Source organism: Ambystoma mexicanum, chromosome 6q, assembly GCF_040938575.1.
Source record: "Ambystoma mexicanum isolate Mex_15411 chromosome 6q, UKY_AmexF1_1, whole genome shotgun sequence".
NCBI lineage: Eukaryota > Metazoa > Chordata > Amphibia > Caudata > Ambystomatidae > Ambystoma > Ambystoma mexicanum.
In genome coordinates this window covers 854,021,224-854,044,677 of record NC_090937.1, presented here as the reverse complement: position 1 = coordinate 854,044,677, position 23,454 = coordinate 854,021,224, and the positions used below count along the sequence as shown (strand labels likewise).

General features: G+C 44.3%; 1 protein-coding gene across 1 annotated transcript in view; it reads left to right on the top strand.

Moving 5' to 3' along the window:
- The window catches only part of TMEM192 (transmembrane protein 192), a 925,211-nt gene that overhangs the window by 567,501 nt on the left and 334,256 nt on the right, over positions 1-23,454 (top strand). Inside the window, exon 4 of the mRNA XM_069631380.1 lies at positions 9,936-10,070. Coding sequence (XP_069487481.1) covers positions 9,936-10,070 — 135 coding nt within the window. The remainder of the gene's footprint in view (positions 1-9,935; positions 10,071-23,454) is intronic.

Here is a 23,454-nt window from a genome sequence, read left to right as displayed (position 1 = left end):
ATTATACAGCCTACTCCCACTCCTCTTTCCCTGATGGAAAGGCCTCCTCCACCTTACCCTAAACACACCCAACCGCCTACAGACGGCCGTCACAGGCTTGGCCATTAGTACATCAACACTAAATGAAGCATGGCTAACCTGTCCCCTTTAGCCATCGCACTCTCTCCCACATCAGCTGCTAAGCAGACCCAGAGCACTGTCGTCTATCAGATCTTGTCCTCTTCCCTACGGATAACATACTACCAAATCTATCCACCAAACCCATACAAAGCAGATCGGCACACAGAAGCGGGGTACTTCTGACTTGCATCCATCAACTCCACAGGTTTTACATCTGCCTCTCCCACAAATGACACCGCCCACCCCGTGGTCTTACTATGTCAAAAGCAGCAAGGCCACCAATAGTGACAAAAGGGTGCTATACAAGACCACTTATATTACTCCCAGAAGTGGCAGATGGCCAATCTAAATGTAAGCCATTTATGGCTATGACATGGTGGTCTCTGAGAATCCACAGTTCTAATAGCCGAACTGATTTGGTGTCATTTTATTGTAAGGTTAGCTTACAGAGACCTTCCCGTCGGATTCTCCTGTGTATTTAATGTCTGGAATGGAGTTTGACCCAAAACAGACCATTTGGGCTCCTCCCCAGCCATAAGCCTTTGTCATCCCTGGGAAAAATGTCACCTTCCTGGAAGAAAGGAACTGCCCCAGGGGGGGAGGGACATGTAGAGGCCCAATGCTTTAAAGGACAGGTTCTGCCAGCCCAAAGCAAGTCATGCTATCTTGGTGATTAACATAGAGGTAATTCATCTCGGGAGAATAGCTCAGCAGCAACGTGCTCGCCTTTGAAGTAAGATGACACGGAGCAGCACAGGTTCAATCCCCAACTCCATGCTTAGAAACCTCTGGGTATTGAGCGCGTTATAAATAACCTATCATATCAGAGATAGTCGTCCGGAGGGAAGCAATAGTCCACAGAAGCGTGCCACTGTCTTGGTTTCTCCCAGGACTCACACACTTCCTGTAACACCCTCATCACTTCCTGTAGCCAGAGCACTCTTGAGTATGACTTCATCGGGCAGACAATTATGAAACAACTGTCAAGACTTGATAGTCGTGCAGATTATAAAGGCCTCTGTCCCCATGTACCACACATGGATATAGAATATAACTCTATGTGCAATCTTTGAGGCCACAGGTGATAGGTACTGGAACGCAGGACCCACGGAACACTGGAAACCCCAAGGCAAACAATTGTTTAGCACAAACACCAATAGTAACAGCCGATTATGGACAGCTGACAGTATCAGAAAAATGGCTTACCTAAGTGTGGAAGGAGTGTCAATTCTACCCAACTGGGACCTTGGGAGCAAAGCACGTGGTGGGCGTAGGTAAGAACCCTCAATGAATGGTATGAGTGAACGCAGGACAGCAACAGTAGGTCACCGCTTTATGTACCAATCACTGGAAATACCTGTAGATGAAATGTCACTCGATGCTTCAATGGAGGAAGAAACAAGAAGCATTCCACCAAAAGGAACGAGAAATCCGAGCTGACTCGTGAGTCCAGGTAAGTTTGAAGAAAACAACAAATCCAAGGGCTGAAGCAGAAGGAGTCCAGTTGAACAGTCCGTGGGTCAGAGCAACAAGAGATCCGTTTGAGAGGCGCCAAAACAGAAGGGAAAGACAAAAGGAAGTCCGTAATTCGTAGTCCGTGATCAGAATATGCCAGGAATCAAGGTTGAGAAGAACGCCAAACGGTGCCGATATGGAACAGCTGTGAAGCACTGTGTGAGCGTTGAGACCCGGCTTTTATCCTGTTACTATGGAAGCCTTGTCACATCAGCGGCGCTTCCGTGTCACGTGACCCGTGACTGTATCATGTGAGCGGTCCTTTCTTGTCACGTGGCCCGGAAGTGAGCGAGATTGGTGGGTATCAGGACGCCCGATTCCTCCTGACCCAATGCGCCAAGGAAGCTGCCAATACAGGAATGGATGTAGTCGTCCCAAATGATATTTCCTCATGCAGTGATTGATACCAGTCCCTGCACGAGGCAAGCGGACCCCAGGCTGTCGCTGTCCTACATGCAAGCCGGAGGTGAAGGTGGGTGTACGTGCTGTAGGGACACTAGCAGGAGTAGGGACGTGGTGCATGACAACACCCCCCAGGATTGGACCCTTACAGAAGGCTAAAAGGGGGCATGTCTGCTCTAGAAAATTGCCTATTTAAGAGACCACCCCCCCTGTTGAATAAACATTTGGAACTTTGTTGGGAGTAAAGTCTGCTCTAAAGGCCTCTGCCATAGAGTGCAGACCGAGAACACCGAGAAAAGGCCAAGCCTTTCCCCTTACCATTCCGAGGAACATTTGAGTTGATCTGCTGGTCGCCCAAAACCTACTGCTATTAAGACCCCTGCTACCAAAGTACCTGCTCACTGGAGAGGACAGAACCCTGCAAGTGCTCTGTAAGGCCTTCTTGGCTGGGAAGTGAGAGTAAAGGACTTGCCTTGACCATGCAGGCCCTGGACAAGGTTCCCAGCAACAGAAAAAGCAGAATAGTGACCTCTTGCTCTCCCTACACCTCCTGACCACTGCACCAGTTTGGGACCCTTTGGACACCTTCAATGCTGTCCAAGCTGCTGAAAGGAAACTGCCCGAGTCCCTTTTGCCCTGATGCTCAACTGTGTCATGAATCTGAGTTTCACTCGATGCCTTAGCTCCACTGTCTCTGTATTCAAGACCCACTGAGTGTTCTAGTGCCCCCAACTACATGCCACCTGCCTAGTTTTCAGCTTCTTCCAGCCCAAAGTCATCACTGCTTCAGTACCACAATGCTGTGCTAAGCCAGTTGATCTTGCATGCTGCCGAAGGCAAGTCATTGCATCTTCACATCTGAGGTAGCTGAGTCTTGTAGCACTAGCAATACAAAACCACCTGCCAGCATATTTGACGTGTGAGCCATCGCTGCACTTCACAGCGCCATTGGATGCCATTGATGCTGTCCCTGGATCAACATCAAAAGCAATCAGACTCCCAGTTCAACGCCAAAAAGCCTGCAGAGCAAGAATGAAAGCACGGATAGTGGTTCTGTCTCCCTGGCCTGCTTTAAAGAGCCTCAGTGATATGCCCCACTCCTTAACATTTTAACATACCTTGAAGTGGAACATTTTGCTGCTGAAACTGTCTGTCTGGCTACGGCGTCTTGAAGCCCAGAGCACCCCTCTTTGTTCCAAAGTCTGCTTTCTCTGCATTTGCCCTGACTAAAAAAGGGCATTAGTGTTTTTATTAGTTGATCAGGTGTTTGTATTACTAGTTTAATAAAGTTATATTTTTGTTGAACCGTGGTTATACATTCTTCTATTTTGGTACTATTCTTTAGTCTGTACCTGCGCTAGCTCACTTCCCTCCTGAAGAGTATTGTCTGCCCTCGGCCCAGGCTTTGTTAAAGAGGTGAAGAAGGTATATCTGTCTGGCTCTACCTCTTTCACCTTTATGATTGGATCACTGCTGGTTTAATATTAGTGTGGGCTATGCAGGCGTTTTATACACTACTCATTCCTTTACTTTTACAGAGCAGGAGTCATTTCGTTACATCTTTTGTTTCTAATTGCAGTTAAGAAGCCATGAAAATGAGCCATTGCTGCTCCTGTCACAGTGCACCGAAAATGCAGACTGTCGGGTTCATGTACTGTTGCAAAGCTGATGAGAATTTTGCAGCAGTGTTCCGAGAATGAAAAGGTGGATTCCAAATATTGCTGGGAACAAAGCCACACTGAAAGTCGTGCTGTTGGCATGCATTGGTGAGCTGTGGTCAGTGTGATCTAGATAGATCCATGATGTTTGAGAGAGCATTAACAGCCACTCCAGTGTTCATGAGGTCAGAGGCGTAGCTAGGATTGTCTAACAAGTGGGGCCTGAAGCCAAGGTCGGACTGAGGCATAACATTGTCTAAAGTGGCCCAGAGTTGCAAATGGCAATTCTTTCTTTTTGTGACAGATTGAGTAGTAACCACGGGGGAGTCTTTTGATAAAATGTGATGCCAATTGTGAATTTTGAAGAATAATCAGTAACACTGGCCAAAACTACTAGCCGCATGGTGAAGTAATTTATCAGACTGGCTCACATGACCCAGAAAACTGGCCCACTTTGACCCAAAAAACTCGCCCACACTGGCATTTTTCTTTTGGCATTGCCCACTTGCCTATTTGGGCTAGTCCAAGCCTGCCTGCAGCTAATCTAGTTGGGGCCACTGTAGTGACATTAACATCTGTAAATGCCCAGAAAGCGCTACTGAGTGGGCATTTATAGATTTTGGGTGGGCCTTGCCCGCTCAGACCCTACCCTGTCTACGTCTCTGCATCAGGTAAAGATTTACTTTTACCGGTGACCCTACAGCAAAGGTAGTTGGAGGTTGTGGTAATAGGTTTGTGTGCATCTTGATGCTTGGTGGGAACAAGCACTGAGTTTTGGAAAAGATCTTCAAGTATCAACCAGCTTCTCCCCTAAGGATTATCTTCTTCGTGCCCATGTGTTATCGCCAGTGTTGCTGTTGATGGACCTGACAGTGTGGGCTGGCACAATGTAACAAAATGAATTTGCCACAGTTTTAGCACTGTTGGTTGTTTGACACCAGTGATCCCAATGAGGATAGGGACGCCTGCAGTGATGGCATGTCTGGTGTCTGGAGACAGATGATGCTTGGCCAGGAGCTTCAGGTTGTGCGTGTGGCATTTTCATCATTTTGATCTTGATACCTCCACTGTGTGTGGGCTTCCATGATGATGAAGTAGCTTTGTAGTTGACCAGCTAGACTACCATCATGTAACTGAGTTTTACCTAAATCCTCGCCATTATTATTTCTGATGGCTCTTGTGCATGTGCTATATCCAACATGTTCTGTACTTGTAGACTAATGATGGGCTTCATAAGATGTAACATTGGTGAGGGAATGAGTGACGCCCACAGATTATATGAGATCTAATCTCTGCCAGGGCGGCATAGAGTATACTTGAAGACGCTAGATACAAAAGGCATGCATGCAAGTGATTCATTCCCTCATTCTGTGCTTGCCATGCTCTGGTGAAATCGGGACATTCATAGTCTGTTGACGTTTTGCTGTAAGAAGTCAGAAGACACACTGTACATGCATTGGGCATGCATACTGTGTCTTCTATGACCACAATGAAATCGGATAGCAGCCCATACATCTGAGTGCTGATATAGTGTAATAGTAATAGGCTCTTTTTTTGGCATCTCTCATAATATTTCCTGACTCAAAGTATAGGTTGAGGTGCCACAGGCCAACGTTCCATTGAGGCCACAGTGTGGATTGCTCTGCTAATGTCAAGAATGATGGAAGCGCTGTAAGGTTTGGTTGTTGATTTGTAGCACCCTATCTTTCTCTGCCATGTTCTGCCTCAGAGTGTATCTGCTTTGTGTAATCCATCTGGGGTGTCTTGGACCGTCTCCCATTGTTGAGTGAGGTTCATTTTCCCCTCCTTTGCCAACTGTCAGCTGTGATTAATGGTCAAATTAGAATTGCCACTACATATTCTGAAAAGTATGAGTTAATACCACCATATGACGGAAGCCAGGTTTGAGCAAAGGACTTACTCATAGTTCTGTAAATTCTTGGGTCTGATTTTCTCTAGGCGTCAGTCAGGAGTGGACAGGAGTTGACCACTGTGTGGGCTGTGCTTGTGGGAATTCAATTTGTTTATATATCCCTGGAACATGAGCTGTGGGCAGGACTGTAGGCCTCTATATATTGAAGGAGTTTGGTATGTATGTGTTAGGAACGATTTTCATTTTGCTGCTTTCCTCCCATAGACTTCTTTCTTTTTTCTCCTAACTTTTTGAATGTGGGTAAAGCCTTCTGCTTTGCTTCCCTTGTCTTTTTGCTCAGCCTTATGGACCGATCAGTTTCCCCATAAGAATATCAGTACTGGGAGACTGTCTTCCTTAGTGGATTTTTTGTATTTTTAAAGTTGCTCATATCACCCTAAATTGAAGTGCTGTTAGAATACTTAGTATCCTAAACTTTTTCTTTAGTGGCTTTTGTTATAAATGCAATTGTGTCCAGGGTGAGCTGGTGGCAGCAAATATTTTCCTACTGTGTTTTTTTATTGTGCGCTTTTGCAATTACTGTAAAGGGCTACTAAGGGTGGCTAGCACTCTAGAATGGCCTTGCCACAATGTTTTGCATGTCCTTTGGCCATATTGTTCTTTGGGCTTCTTCCTGTCGTCTCGGGTCCGCGATTGACATATATGGCATGCCCTTTCACGGGGAAAGCTCCTGCTTTCGCAGGCAAAGCGAAAGTCTGTGTGTGTGTGTGACCGGATGTGGGGGCATGGACTGTTTGGTCCCAGTCTTCATCCACCCCTGCATGTCCGTTGCTGAGCAGATTTGAATGATGCAGTTCCTTACCATTGGTGGAACTGGGCAAGCTTCCAGTCCAGATCTTGGATAAAAGGACTCTTGCAGCCTTTTGACTGATCGTTGAAGCCAAGACCCATATGAAGAAATGCAGCCCCTGACGCCCTATGGACAACCTTTGCAGCTGATCAGCATCAACTCTAGTGCTTGACCTCAAGAAGACCCTGGTTGGTGCTTCGACCCCATGAGCAGTCAACCAGGGCTCCTTTGTTCGTCCATTGAAGATCACCTGTCGCCGCCTGATCATGGGAAGTCTTCATTTCCTTACAAGGGTGTTCTGAAGAGTGCCTGGAACCATAATACACGTATAGCAACCAACTGAAACTAAATCCCACATCCGAAAGTGATTTGTGCACCTGCGACCCCTAGGCCTTCCTCAATGGGACCATGCACAGAAGAACATGTCCCCAATGTAATCCGCAATGGTCTCTGCAGAAATCGTAATATGGGGGGGGGGTTAGCTAATACACCTGCCCCCCTATTGTATATAGAGTTACATGGCGTAAAGTCTCACTTCCTGACTTACATCAGTGGCAGTCTAGTCCAGGATCCCCTACTGGGCCTACCCTAGTGTAATGGGTTTGAGAGTTTCTTGCCGGATCTTTCCTTTTTTAAACTCTGAATCACAACTGGCATCATCCAATCACATAATACGCCCACCTAAAAAGTATGTTTTGGAACTGATGATTTTGGGGCACTAGGCCCAAATCCATCTCAGGGCTGGACCTATTAAGTGTAGGGAAGTGTTGCTCTCAAGTGTTCTACTATGTTTTATACATCTGACTACTCGCCTGTATTGCATTGGTTTTGAATCTTCTCAAAAGAGTGAGTGAATGTATATATGTATTTTATAGTAAATGTGTGACAATTTTTGCCTCGAGGGTCCATTGATTAACGTGTATTTTAAAGGAATGGTGCGCCCAAAAAATGTTATTGCAAAAAAAAGATGGCCAATAATAAAAAAAATAGATTGGCACTTTTTTTTAAGTCCCTATGTAAAATTTTGAGCAAATGAAGCTCAAAATTAACAAAAGGAAGCACATGGGGGCATCCATTTTGTGAAATCGAATCCCGCCTGTGCTTGCTTTTGCGGCACTAATGAAGGAAAAGCCAGCCAGCTGTAGTAAACAAAAACTACCACTGGGTGGCTTTTCCTTCATTGGTGCCGGTGCCGGGACTCAGACCAGAGACTACAGGCAGAAAAGCTGCAGCTGCATCTCGGTAAGTGTATTTATCATAGCTCTCAACCATTTGTCTCGCAAAGGCGGGTGAAATCACCCGATTTTGTTTTTGACGGGTGAGACGCCCATTGGAATGAATGGGCGTGCAGGAGGCTTGGCGGGTGAGTCAGCCCTTTGCAAGGCGGGTGACACCCGCCAAAAGCGGGTGAGTTGAGAGCATTGTATTTATTTATTTATTTTTTCGAAATATATTTTTATTGATTTTATACATACACTATATCAAAGTGTGGCAAGTACTTGAAGAGCGCTACAAGCAGTGCAGTCGTGCTTAGAGATGCATGTAATAAACAAAAAGAACATAAACAACAATAACAGGTCAGAGAGATGTTCGTGAGGGGAGTCAAGAGGGCAGTGGCGCCATGATAGTCAGTATTAGTTAAATGAGGGCAGACCAGGGGAAAAAGTACTAGCTGCGTTTTTTTTCCCTAAGTGTTTCCGGGCTGGAGGAGCCCGGAAAACTTAGAAATAAAACCGCAGCTTTAAAAATGTTGTATTTATGTTTCCGGTAGCTTTTAAAGCTACCGCAAACATAAATACAACGTTATTGTGTTTGAAAACGCTGTGGTTTTTCTTTCTAAGTTTCTCAGCCTCCTCCCCCAGGGGAACCCCGGAGACCCAAAGTGAAAGCCAAGGCAGGCAGAAAGACAACGCGGTTGTGTTTCCATGCCGCAGTGTTTCTGCCTAAAGCTGTTTTCCTATTTGGGGCTCTCGGGCTCCCCGTGTGGAGGCCGAAAGCCCCAAATGGGAAAGCAGCTTTAGGCAGAAACACAATGCGGTTGTTTTCTGAAATGCTAAATGCTGCAGTGTTTCTGCCTACAGCTGTTTCCCATTTGGGGCTCTCGGGCTGCCCGTGGGGAGCCCGTAAGCCCCAAATGGGAAAGCAGCTGCAGGCAGAAACACAACGCGGTTGTGTTTCGAAACATCTGCGGTTTTTCTTTCTAAGTTTCTCAGGCTCCTCTGTCTCGGAGGAGCCTGAGAAACTTAGAAAGAAAAACTGCAGCGTTTTCAAACACAATAACGTTGTATTTATGCTTGCGGTAGCTTCAAAAGCTACCGCAAACATAAATACGTTTTTAAAGCTGTGGTTTTATTTCTAAGTTTTCCGGGCTCCTTCAGCCCGGAAAACTTAGAAAAAAAACTGCAGCTAGTGCTTATTTTTTTTTTAAATAAATAGCACTTACCGAGATGCAGCTGCAGCTTTTCTGCCTGTAGTCTCCGGTCTGCGTCCTCCGAGTCCCGGCACCAATGAAGGAAAAGCCACCAGTGGTAGCTTTTGTTTACTACAGCTGGCTGGCTTTTCCTTCATTAGTGTTGCAAAAGCAAGCACAGGCGGGTATCGATTTAACAAAATGGATGCCCCCATGTGCTTCCTTTTGTAAATTTTGAGCTTCATTTGCTCAAAATTTTACATAGGGTATTGAAAAAAAGTGCCAATCTATTTTTTTTATTATTGCCCATCTTTTTTTGCAATAACATTTTTTGGGCAAACCATTCCTTTAAGGTCTAATAAATCATTGTATATTTTTGTACTTATCTGTCTAACTGTCTATTGTGTTTCTCTGTATGAACGCATTGTAGCCCAAGACCACTCTCACACCCCTCTTAAATCTAAGCCTTTCCGCTATGCTACCTACCTTGATTGGGTTTGGCTAGAGTTCCTTGTCTTTCCTGTTCTCCGTAAATGTTGGCCTCCCAAAATCCACCTGCAGGTGGATTTTGGCGACCCATCGTCGGGCGGCAGTAACCAGGGTCCTAAGTGTGCAGGCAGGTCAAAAGCCAAGCCTGCTACTAGTACTGGCATCAGAAGAGGAGGAAAACGTGATGCTGGATAGCAAGAGCGTGCCCATGAGCCCCTGTTCAGTATTTGGAAGCTGTGGTATATTTCTTGAAGAGGGAACACGTGCTCTGCAGCCCTTTTCATCACCAGCCTTGTGGTAGAAGTGACAAAGTGATTCCATAACCAAACATGGTTACAGCTCATTCTTCCACTGACGATAGGCAGGCTGCTAGTCAATGTCTTGTCGCATTTGCACCTGAGGAGTACAACACACCCTTTTCTCCCCTTGTAATCATTTCCCTGTAACTTGTGTTATTTTTACCTCATTCGCCTTTTCTGGTGAATACTAGGGGAACTGCGTATGTGTTCACGTTGTGTGTTGTCGCGAGTTTTTGTTTCCTTGGTGGCAGTGTGGAATTGTCTAGTTGCCACTGTGCCAGAACTAATTCTGAGAGTGCGCTTTTTTTCCTTGTTCCAGGTAATGCCGCCTTGCTTCTGATCCTGTCCACGCAGCTTTCCTTCTCTGTGCAGCGTTCCCTCTACGTGTACGTCATCCTGGGTGTCTTGGGCCTGGAGCTGCTCGCGACATTGCTCTGCATGTCCGTTTACACAGGTGAGGATTCCTATTGTCTCTGCTGTCACCTCCCCACAATGGTTTCGTGCTCCATTTTCCCTGCTCACCGAGCGTGGCGCTGGTCCTGCAGGGTGGCGCTATTGCAGCTTTCCATTGCAGTTACTTGCCGTGAAGGTAAACCACCCACTTTCTGCGCGGACTGCGCGTTATTTGTTGGTCTTCCTGGTTGAAGTAAATGAAACCTCAACCGGAAAGGGTTTATTACGAGGCATGAACCGCGTGAATGTTTGCTGGGAACTCTAAACATTTTACAGGCGGGCTTGTGCGGTTGTTTTTATCTGAGAGCGTGGTCTCTTAATGAGCTGTGTTCCTTGCTTTGAAGCTGCGTGTCGGAATGGCTCTGTACTGAACACAGGTTGTTAACGCTGCCCAAATATTTGCAAGGATATTGAATGCCCAGTGCCCACTCCTAAAATGTTCACTCCATCCGCTTTTTCCAAACGACTTCTCCGGCAGCCCCTTAATGTGTAACTGTTTTATCTGCGAGGTCGACGACAATGTCGAACCGGTTTCCCTGTTTTATCTCCAGAAGGACCGCCCGGTTTTATACTCCATTGGCTTTGCCCCGGCGTCTACTCAATTTCTCTCGCGGATGTTACCTGCAGTCTACGTGACTGTAATGAGCAGGTCTGCGTTAAATGTGGGATGCCGAATCACCATTACAAGGTCACCGAACTCCTAGGTGACTGATGCAATATCCTTTTTACTTACCATGGGGTTATTGTATTGCTCATAATAGATGGCCATATAGGGTCACTCACTTTAATACCGCTCTCTTAATTACTCATGGCGAGTATGTTCGCTCTGAATTCCCATAAGGGGTCATTGTAGGCTCCGCCCACTCCCGCAAGTAAGTGTATTGTAAGAGATGTTCCAGTGGCCGATGTAGAATCATGGGTATAAAAAATAAATATATATATGCAGGTTCTGGTGCGTTGTAGAAAAACAGTTTAAAATGCATCTAAAAACGTTTTCGTTTTTTGATTTAACATAAGCAGTAACATGCAGTTTATTGTTCTTGTGTGTCAATTCACAAAATACACATACTGTCATAAACAGTTATTAGGTAAATGTCTGTAAAGTGGCACATAAAGATATTTTACAAGAAAGGATTCTGGGCCTCATCATGAGTTTGGGGTAACCCCATGATCAGTCCATGAAATTACCAGCAATCTCACTTACCTTTATCACATGATCACAAGTGGGGGTAAAGCATTTTTGGAGTCCACGGGACCCCATGGGAATTTTCAATGTATTTATGGTGAGCTTTGTTATCACATGGTGAGTCCTGCAAAGTATAGAGGTAAAGTCGAGGATTTACCGGCAGCAAATGCTGGAAATACATCATGCACTTTACCCCCAAACCGTTCGTATGCGGTGCAATAATGTGGCGGTAACTGAACTTTTACGCTGTTTTTGCACACCACCATACTTGGAATGAGGTCTGTTGTAAAGCTTGTCACAGCTTTAAGTACTAAATTGGCAGCTGGGATTTTGCTAAGTGCTAGCTCAAGCAGCAGGCATTGTGACTGACTGCAGAGCAGAAGTGTTGTCATTGTATAATATAGGTCAGTAGACATGTCACAACTACCCTAAAATAAGAAAACGGTTTACAGGCTTTTATACTGGTATTGCAGGTTGCCATGTATTATGCATTTATTAACGGTCCGTGTGGTGCTAAAATTATCGCCTCACAACAACCTATTATGTTGTATTACTGGGTCCTGATGTAGCATGGTTTTTGCTGTTTGTATGGCCTTTTTCCACTTTGGGGTGTGTCATTTAAAAGGTTAGGTTGTGAAACGGTAAGTAGGCGCTGATGGAGTAGAGCATAGGTTATTTTTGCTCATGCTTATAGGCTTGTCCTTGTACTGAATTTTGTGTTCCACATGCTTCCTTCTTTGGGTGGCATTGACTTCACAATTTTGTGGCGAGAAAAATGAAAAATTGCAACACACATTTTTACATTTTGCAGCATTTAAAATAAAAGTAAATATTCGTTTTATTACGTTTTTCCCAACACACAGGGGCAAAGAAAGCAATATTATACATTTTTTTTTTTTTTTTATTTATTTTGGTTGGCTGATTATATCAACCTTTCAAAAGGATAACTCTTGAATTACATAACAGTTCTTGACATATGACAGATATGTAATATTAATTGAATATATAACATTTACAATTGTTAACTTGCAAGTATTTACATCAGAAAGAGAGGAAGAATAAAAATTTCATTCAATGTTTACATGGTCAGTTAACACACATAAATTGACAAACGGTCATCATAATCATAAAAATAATAAAAAATAAAAACAAGCAAAACAGAAACCAATCCACATTTAGCATCTGACAACAGACTGCCTAGTTGTTTGGCAATATTGTTTTTATAAACTGTGTGAGTGCAATGTGGATTGCAGTTCGATTACTCGTGACTAAAATAGTCCAAATTTCAGATTCAAGATGATTACAAGTCAATTGCAATACATTACTAAAATAGCATTCACGCAATCTGTTTAAAGCCGGACAACTTACCACTAAATGCATCAAGGTTTCTATTTGTTTTTGGTTTAGGCAAAATCGACAATATCGATTTTCTTTAGCGATTATGCCTCGTCTAGCAAGGATTTGATTTGTTAGATGCAAATTTAGACGTGTTCGTAGCATTTCAACGCGAACGATGTTTGATGGACACTTCAAAAGATAACAAGCCATTTGCTTATATTATTTTTTTTTTTTTTTTTTTATACATTTACCTGAACACTGTTTCACCAAACCCTCTTCACCCATCCCCACCTCAAGATGCAGAACTTTCCCAGAAATAAACATTTTATAGTAAGCTCGTACAACATTATTAACCTATTCCTAAATCAGAAGAACATTATCCTCCTACCATGCTGAGCAACGATAAACCATCCATCTATTAAGCCAGTAGAGGGGAGGATCATTTAGGCAACACCCTCTAACTTCGTGATTCTGAAAGAAATAAGCATGCAGAGGACTTCCTCCTTGAATTTAAGACCATCCACCCAAGAACTAAAGGGTTAACAGACATTTTATCAGGATTTCATTGACATACACCGAAGATATACTAACCGACAATTAGAAAAGATCCTGGACCCAAACGCTTCCAAACATTTTTGGGGAGAATCGCATCACGACCACTGCAAACCAGTCTAAAAGTTATCTGACACAGTTCATTCTCAGAAGATAGTTTACTACTTGACCAACAGAGCCATCAAGTTTCTTTACTTAGCATTAGGTTGCTTTGAATGTATTATATCTGTATATGTGAACAATTATGCTCATTGAGTATAAGAGGAAGTGGTGCACAAGTAATGTTTCTTGGTGACAGACTGTTGGCGGACAGCATTTTCTACCGTGCCCTTTACTGTGCGACTGGCCCCTTAAGCAGTGTGAAGGTGGAGCTGCTGCGGGCTGGGCCGTGATTCCCACTGTTCAAAAGCACCTACTTCTGCGTAAGCGGTGCGCAAGTGGTGTTTCTTGGTGTTTGCTGGTGAGGGTTGGTGCCTTACCTGTTTGGATACTCCTGACGTAATTGAGCCTTGAGGAGCCGCACAACGATGAAAAAGTCGACCGGAGATTATCAAGAAGCGGTGGGCGAGTCGATGGGATCTCGAACGAGACTGCACGTGAGGCACTTGTCAACCGCCCCCACGTTCCCCCTTACAAACTGTTATCCCGATCTTAAAACAATCATGCCTTCCATATTGAGCTTGTGAGCAAATGGGCGTGGCTGCAGACTTAACTTCACCAATTACGAATTCCAGGATGGGTAAAGAACGAAAGCAAAGGAAAACACTTGACTCACTTTCCCTTGAAAATGGTGGAAAGCAAGCAGTGACTAGAGTTGTGGGATTGGGAGGGGAGTGAACCCCTATGCCTACCTCCATAAGGCCCTCTGAACTGCTGAAAGAATGCAGTAAACATTGTGATGAAGGAAGGGAGGAATTCATCGAGGAGCATTTGCATATTTCCCCAGTAGTGGATACTATTTTAATACCAGACCTCCTCTCCCCGACTCATACTATGGCTTTGCCATTGGGAGAGAATGAACAAGGGGTGTTTGGCACCCTTGCCTCCACTTCAGAAACATCAGCACTTCTAGATTTAACTGTGTGGGAGTCTGGCGACCAACTGAAAATCGCCAAAGTCAATGAAGAAGAAAAGGCCGGTGTCACGGGGTCGGGAGATGGCAGTGATAGCTCCCACAGGCTTCCTTCTACTCGGTCAGGGGAGGTTTCCACTCCACAGCCATCCGAGTGGACAACGTTTCTTGAGCAGAGTGGGGAGGGGGTAACGGAAGTGACCCCTTTGATCTTAGAAAATGCAACGACGTTGCCGAATGAGATGAAAATTACAGAAAGTTATGATACTGCAGCACCTTCGACACAGCACTCAAATCAGTCTACACTAAGGGTGATACTCAAAGACTGTAACCTAACAGGAGCCGCCGAAGGGACCCGGAACAGGGTGAAAGAACAACCTCAGTGTAATGCACGGGAAAAACTGCATCAATCACCAAACTCAGTCAGGAATGTAAATGAATGTAAATGAAGATCATAATGAGATAATTAGTGACCGGGCATTTTCAACCTGGGAGGATGTTGATGATTGGGATGTTTTTGATGAAATCCCCCTGGTGCCTGACAGACTTGAGGGGCTGGGGAAAGTCAACGGTCCTAATGGTGGTGATTTACTGGATGAAGATCCTACCCGAGAGGTAGTGGATGCAGGGGGAAATGTGGAAAGTGTGTGTGTGCATCGAGGAAAACGAACAACCTCTGAATAAATCAGTAATCATGCCCCCAGAAATGACGAGTGAGCTGCGCAAAAAAGATTTGAGCAATTCAATGCTGGCGGAGAAACCTATCAAAGACATTTCGGCACTCACAGGGAAAATGGTTCAAGAAAAACTGAAAAGTTTATCCTTTATCAAAGACAATATCGCAGCCCTCGATAAGGATTCTAGCCCCTGCAGGGGCTGCAAAAGCCAACTTTGGCTGTGGACAAGCTTCATCTAGCGCAAATCGGGAGGAACAACAAGCAACCCAAGCACAAAGTGAAACACTTACTGATAAGATAACATTATTGGAAATGGAGGAGAAGTCTAGAAAGGACAAGATGGAGGACTTAGCTCATATCCAAAATACAATTGTGGCAGCTTTAACTATAGCAGTCACCCCTTTTCTTAAATTATATGAAAACAAAAACAAGTCTTTACAGGAATTACTTGTGGTCAAAACTAAGGAGCAGATGAGTTATCTTGATAGCTTCATGAAAATAGTTGAACTAAGACTAGACAAAGCAGTGGAACAAACGAGTGTGTGGCAAAATTGCCTAAGTGATCTGGCAAGAAGTGAGTCAAATGACAAATGACTCTTAATGGAGGCAGTCATAGAATACTGTAAGTTGACGAGGAGCCTACACAAGTCTGAAAAAGGGCACTCCATCCAAAAACAGAGTGTGGGATCAATAGCAGGAGAAAGTGGTACGGCTAAAGGAAATCAATACACAGCTGCTAATAAGGACAACCCCTAGTTTGGTAGCCAAAGCAAGACTAAGAACGCACCAAAAGGTGGTCCACTCCAATTGCTAAAAGGCAAGTCCAATATGCTAACAGGGGCTGTTTGTGGAGGAAAGTCAAAGTACAAGGCCCAAATGGCAACCATACCACAGCAAATCCCTGATGAGTTAGCTAAATCAAGTTTTTCGATTTTGCAGGCTACCAACGCAGCAGTGAAATCTAATGGAAACCATTTGGTCCAGAATGAATCTACGAGGGGCAAAAAAATCTAAAAATCAAGCAAGAAATCGGAAGTTGAATGGATCAAGGTCCTTCCTAAGAAATATACGAACACCCCCAATACTGGATGATCCACAATGTGCTAAAAAGCCCAGAAGAGAAATTATATTAGAAAGAAACTCCCAAGACATGTTTGCTCCTGAGGCTTCCTGTATGTTGAATAACAGCATAGTAGCTGATGATTCCCTGCTCTCTGAAACGTGCCTGCGCGATGTAATTGAAGTCCTGGAAAAAAAAAATGAGAAAGAGGCATGGGGTAGCTTTAGTCCTTCAGATTGGCAAGAAATTGAAAATCGAGTACGTGGCCTGCCAGCAGAAGTGAAAAGTGGTGATCCTGCCCACTAAGTACTAAGAGAAGCAACATTGAAGGGAATATGACGAAAAACAGCCCAAAGGAGACAGATAAAAGCTGTTCAGGAAAAGAGGAAAGGAGAAAGAATGAGGCTTTCAGAACATTAGAAGAAAAAAGGAAAGGATGTGACAATGAAATGAGATCAAAATTGAAGATAAAAGCGAAGACCACCAAGATTGATGACAAGAGGCAAGGTAGGATCGATCATATACCGCCGAGAGAGGTGAAGGATTGTCGGGATGAGGCAAATTGTGCCAAGAAAGAATGTAAAGTGAAGTTAGAGAAAATCTCGAAGGACTCAAAGACGGTGCTTCTAAACTGTGAAAAGGTTATGACCCTCTTGTGGCAGATCCCGTTTTATTTTATCAGACGACATTGTAATTGTGGAATTTGCCAATGAAAATAGATTAGACTTGGTGATACTGCATTGATTAAGGACCCTCTAGTAGAGAGGAAGGAGAAAATCGCCCAATTGGGGTATGAACTGACTGAATTCACAGATCATGACAGGAACCCTGAAAAAGTCTTCTCTCATGTAAAGGAAAGAGGCCAAGTTAAGTCAACTAAAGGTGATGATCCCAGGAGAAACTTGGAAACTAAGCAAAGAGTCGGTAAGGAAAAATCCCATCGTGCAAAAGGCGGTAAAGGAGAAAAGATGGGAAATCCTGGGGAAAAAAGAGGATAAACGGAAGCGTCAGATGAAAGCTGTATAAGTTCCAAAAACTGCCATACCATCAAAGGCAGAAGAGAAAAAGTTCAGCCTCACTATTGACAATTCTAGAAAACAATTAAAAATGATAAAAGCCACGAGGCAAAGAGTACAAAATGAAGTTGATTGGTCATGGCTGGCCGAAGTTTTAGCAGCGAAGAAGAAACAATAGACCGAAAAGGAAGATAATATCAAAAAAGTGCAAATTGCCTCATGGAACACCCGAGGATTCAAGCGTTTATACCCAGGGGAAGACAATTCTTTCAGGCAATTTGAAATTATCTGCCTGCAAGAGACGTGGGTAAGGGAGAAACCGATGTGTGAAGACTACGAAGTCTATATAAACCCTGAAAGGAAAGGCGAAAAGGGGAGGCCCTATGCTGGTCTATTAGTTATGGTAAAAATCAACAGTGAACTGCAAGTACTGGATCACCATACCCTAACACCTTTTTACAGATCCTAACGATCAGGAAATTCTTGAAGAATCAGGAGGTAAAGACACTCCTAATCAATACATACTGGAGCGAAAATAAATGTCCCACTGATAAATATATAGAAGACATCATGGAAGAAATTGATAAGTCCATGATAGAAGAACCAAACCAACTAATAATTGTTTGTGGAGACCTCAACATTAAACTGTTAAATAACGACGGGAAGCCAAAGAACGATTCATATCTGTAAGAAAAGAAGCGGCGATGAAAAATGGAAAGGGAAATACGCTCTAAGAGGATGTTAAATGGCTTGATTGTGCGGGACCTCCAAGGTGCAGATACTTGGTTCTGTGGTTTAAAAAGTGCTCGTTTAAATTACTGTTTCATTGCAGGAAACACCTTGCAATGCATTTGCAGTGAAAAAACAATCAGCCAGCGACCATGTTCTTCTAGATATTGAAATGAACTGGCCAGTGGGAAGAGGCGAAAGGACCAAAATAACTTCAGCTGAAGTAACATGGGGACGTAAGAAGCTAAGAATAAAGCAGCGGGCCCTACCAAAACTGGTTGGGCGCTATGATCGCCACGTGGCTAGTAACCCGGACAAGGTTGACTATGGATGGCTACTGAAGGAATTTGAAATCAAACATGACCCAATCAAGACCGCAATGGTAAACCGGAAACATGCCTACGATAAAGAGTTAGTGGCGAAAAGGAAAGAACACTGTCCCGAGAAAGAGGAGGCAATTAGAAGGTGCAAACAAACATGTAAAAATTGGCTCAGGTCCACCAAGGCAAAAAGAGCTCCGCATGACGCAGAAAGAATGCTGGCAGCGATACATATATGTAATCCAAGACACTTATGGGACATTATTAATAAGGGGGACGATTTTCAAGCTGCAGTAGCAACCAACCAAGTCTCGCAGGAACTCTGGGTTAGCTACTACATGTCCCTTTTTGAAAGTAAGGAATCCATAAGTAAACCAGAGAAGAACAATCTGGACGCGTGGTCAATTGAATTTGACTGTGCAGAAATACTATGGATGATTAATAAACTCACCTCCTGTGGGATGTTTTTACCCATGCATCCAAGCCCTACCATAAAACTGTGCAGTACTGGCATGGAAAACATCATGATGGCCAGAACTCCCCAGAGAGTGCATAGGGAAAACATGAAGAATAGGCTGCCACCCATTTTGCCTATGTTGTGAGCACAGGAGGGCACTGCCTAAAACCACCATTGGGATACACACACAGTAGCCTGAAACCATTGGGAATGGCATTGCTGATTGCCAAAAAGCAACTCAGAACTGTGGGGAATTAATTTTCTTAATCCCAAAAATGGTTGCAATACCGGTACTCGCCACTATCAGAAAGCCGGCGTTTTAAAACCACCAGACGTTTGTGTCAAACTGAACAGAGGAACCCAAACCAGACCAAGGAAAGACTTGCTAATGTAAAACTATATTCTGAAATTACTTGAAGGAAGTAATTATTTAATGTATAGGTATAAATTGTAAGTTTGATTTAAACTGGTAACTAAAGTGACATTTAGCTGAATTCTGCCTGACAACTACCCCCGGCAGGAGAAACCTGCTCAGCCACTCTTCCCAGGCCTAGCTGCATCCTGCTTCCCCACCAAAAGGAGGTGACACCTCTCTTGATTCAATTACCTGGGGACTGCAGGAAACTGAACAATGGACTCAGGCAAATGTTATATTGGGGGGGCCGTAACGTGGCTTCCTCTTGGGAGAAGTTGGAGGAGAACTGCCTGTGAGAGCCAGCTGAGCTTGGGGGAAGTGGATAAACCAGTTCTTCCACCATGTGATGTGCGAAGCCACACCCCTTTTTGACCAGGGCATAAGTTAAAAAGATAGATAACTCATAGTGCGGACTGGTCAAAATTATATAAGTAATATCATTATTCTTGTGATTTTTCTGTGCACGTTTTAAGAGGCGTTAGGACCCTGTGGTGTATTCTGGGGGGTTGCTAGCGGAAAATAGGGTCTCACTCCAAATGTCTACATGTTAAAAATCTGACACTTCATCAATTAATGTCCATACTCCTTGCGCACATGTGTGTAATTTTTGGTAAATGTCCGATATTGGTAAACCAGTCAAAAAGCGCAAAATGTTGTCATTTTTGAATGCAAGCCCCCATGAAGATCAGAGGCGGACAAGCATGGACCATAAGGAATATATAATGTGTACATGTAATTTCAACAAATTGTGTATCTGGGAAATATATATTTGAATCAAATATACATTTGTGGGCAAATTGACCAGGGGAGAATCCTCTGACCCATAAACAGACCTCATCATGATGACAATCCATTTCCTTTCCCCAATCATGGGAGAGGGGAGAATTGGGCCAATGACAAGTAGAGAGGGGCAGGCTCAGTTATGCCACGCACACACCCACTTCCTAAACACATAAAAAGAGACTGCTGGGACAGGTAGAGAGATTCAATTCCATTTTCTGGAGATCTGTGACGAGGCCTATTTCAAATTTATATTGTGAGTATCTAGCAGAACTGTGCAGAACCAATCTCTTAGTTAAAATAATCTAATCCAAACTATTTTAACCTAAGTAGAACTGCCTCCTAGTAATCCTGTCATCTATCATTCTAAAGCTGCGAGCTGTCATCTGTCATTCTAAAGCTGCAAACTGTCACCTGTCATTTTGAGTTTTACTTTAAATCCCAAAATCTACCTTTATTAAATCGTCTGTATATCTTGAACCGTTTGGGCTAGGAACGTGGTTTATACTTTTGCCGCAATCGCGATTTACGCACTTGCGAAATTTACCGCGATTTGCGATTTTGGCTCAATTTCTCCACTTGTCAAAATAGCAGCTCCATTCTTTCCTTTGTTAAAAATCCGTTTGCAACCTGGTAATAACTCATAGAGCATTGCTAAAGTGAGCCTGAACTAATACCAACAAGCATCTCTCACCCACCCTGAATCTCTAGAGGGAATTAAAATCAGTTAGCAAATTTTCCCATCCATTGCCATCACATTTAAAAGCATTTTGGGCCTGTGTTTCAAACTTCTGCCTGTTTCCTCTAAGCTTGCTGGGAGGGGGGGGACTGAATTCCGTATTGTATTTGATTGTATTCCCGAAGACTGTGTGTGTTACTTCCATCTCCTTGCATTGCATATAGGGGGGGTGAATTGCCACCAGGGGAAAAGTGATTACATTGTCTTTTGTTGAAGCCATATCAAGTTATTTTCTGTACTGCATTTCATTCATCATTGCGTTTCCTTGAACCATATAAAGCATTCTTCCCCACCTTATTCTTCTGTTCCTATTGATAAGTTACCTCTTGCTGATTACTGCTCATATTCACAAGTGTAATATCCATTATCAATTTATTTATAGAAGTGTGATATATATATATATATATTGTTTATATTTCTCAAATAAACCTTTTAAATTTGCAAAACAGACCTACTTCTTGGCTCAGTGGGGTCAGGGAGATTCGAAGAGGGGGGTGGTTATATAAGGGCTGTCATCCAGAGTACATGAACTGGACCTAAAAATATATCAATAAGGGTTTCCCTCAGCATCCCAGACTAGGCATTGACTTAGCTGTAGTGTTGAAGTGAAGCCGCTTAACAAAGTGGGGGCTCGTAGCCGGAGATTCTGGGTTAGATCTATCACTTGTGCAGATTAATACAGTGTGCTAACTGACAGGAGACATACATCAGGTCGGATCACCACGCTGTGTTACGCTGTAAAGCACTCCTCAAAGGAACGCTCTAAGGAAACGGTCTGTTTTGCAAAAATAAAATACAAACTTCTGTAAGTCAGGAAGGAAATCAAAGTCCAGAATGACGACACTGGTAGACATCAAAATAGCCAGAGAGCACTTCTTACATAAGCTATTTGTGAGAGTTGAGTGGACTCATCAGGACCAAACGGTCTGGTTGCAGGCAATCGCGCAACAGGTCACTGAAACAGGGTCAGATATATGGAGAGATCAGGGTCCCCTACATGTGGCCCTGAGTGAACTATATATGGCCCCTAAAGCCAAAGATAAACAAGATTGCCAGGATAGCAGCATATTTGTACCTATTTATGGGAGCCATGCAGGACAAATGTGCTGAAGGCCAAGATCTGGCAAATAGGCAACAGATGGCGTTAGAGAAGGCCCAATCTGATGTGGACTCTTATGAGCAGAGGCTGCTCAGGAGCCAGGAGTCAGAAAAGGACAGCAGACAGTACATCACTAAAATAAAGGAGGATATGGATGTGCTGCAACAGGAAAAGACTGACCAGGTACCAGATTTCTGGCCTTGCAGAAGGAGTATCGAGACAGTTTGGACTCCCTACTGCAGAGCCAGAAAAAGCTGGAGCAACAATTAGATTTCAATAGGGCATGTGCTGAGCAGGTAGTCACCCTGCAAAGCCACCTAGATAGGGAAAAGGCAGAGAGCAATAAACTGATTTTGAAAGACCTGGATACCCAGGCAGAGTTTGACCAGGAGCGCCAGAAAGCTGGTGCCTTCCAAAGACAAAGGGACGACCTGGCGACACAGATGCAGGCTCTTAGTCAGGAAAGGGATACCTTAGGCCAGGAAGTCTGCTAATTAAAAAGGAAAATGGGCGAAAATCACCTGGCCCTCCAGGGACTGGGTGACCTCCAAAAAGAACACCAGAACTTATTAGAGCACACCAGGAGGGTGGAGGATGCTCTGGCAAGAAAGGAGCAGGCCAATAGGGACACAGCTCAGGAGGTAACCCTCCTGCAGCAAAGACTGGCCCAGTACTCCAGGACCAATCAGGAGGCACAGAGAGAGAATGAGGCTCTCTGCCAGCACAATGATAGGCTCCAGCAACAGGTAGCAATGCAGGAGAGACTGTTAGAGTATAGTAAGGCCTTAACTGAGGAACTGAAAGCGCAGGCTCTTGCATTGCAACAGGAAGCAGGGGCGGATAGAGATGAGGTTCGCTGGGAAAGAGAAACTCCTGAGCATAACCTCAGGAGCCCTAGTACCAGAGGTCTTCATCTCTACCAGCCCCTGGACTCTGCCACCCCCATGTCCCCTCGCGCACATGAGCCCAGGGCCACGGGGATGGCAGATTACTATCCAGCTAGAAGTATGGGGATCATAGGCCAGTACCTCCCAGGAATGAATGGGCGGGCATCCAGGTATGGGCACCCAAGTACAGTGCAATTTAGTGGGGAACCCCAGGAGAGTAGGCCCATTAAGGGCATCCTGAAAACCTCTGCCCACTTAGGTCAGTGGGGGGGGGTACCCATCAAATCCTGGCAGCAAGGAGGGATCTGAAGACTCCTCTGAGCATTACAGGACACAGGAGACCAGGTCCCCACATTCTGCCAGCCATTCCCAGGCTCGCAGAATCCGGGAAAACCTGGAAGATCAGACGGGCACCTCTGGGAGCAGTGCTTCTGAGTCAGAGGATGAATGGACCAGGGTTACCTGAACGAAAAAGGCCAATAAGGCAAAAAGGGCCTTGCTTAAGGACCCATTGAAACAAATAAAGGCAATAAGGAGTGTCATCACGCCTTATCATAAGAACGCCAAGTATTCTGTTTGGGAACACTTGGAGCTCTATCAGCGAATGATGGAGACTTTCCATTTGAAGGACAGCAGTAGCTGCATCCAGTACGTCAAATGGACCTTCTCACCAGAATACTCCAGTTTCTTTGCAGGGCTGGAATATCAAAACCATTCAAGGTGGTCCACATATAAGGCGGCCATCTTGAAACATTTTTCTGTGCACAGAAATCCTCAAGAGGCTCGCAAGGCAGTCTACAATTTGCAATGTGGGGAGGATCAGGCCCCACAAGAGTTTGTGCAAGAATTAAAGCGTGCCTTTGCGCAGACCACCAGAAGGGTGCGCACGGACAGCAGAGAATTTGTCAATACTTTTTTCCATGCCTTGCCCAAATACATAATGACCCAGCTTGTGAGAGATTTTCATGCGAAAAGATCTTTAGACTGGGTCATTGAACAGGCTACCCGGATCTATGAGGTGAAGAAGCCCATCGAAAATAAAAATAATGCGCAGAAAA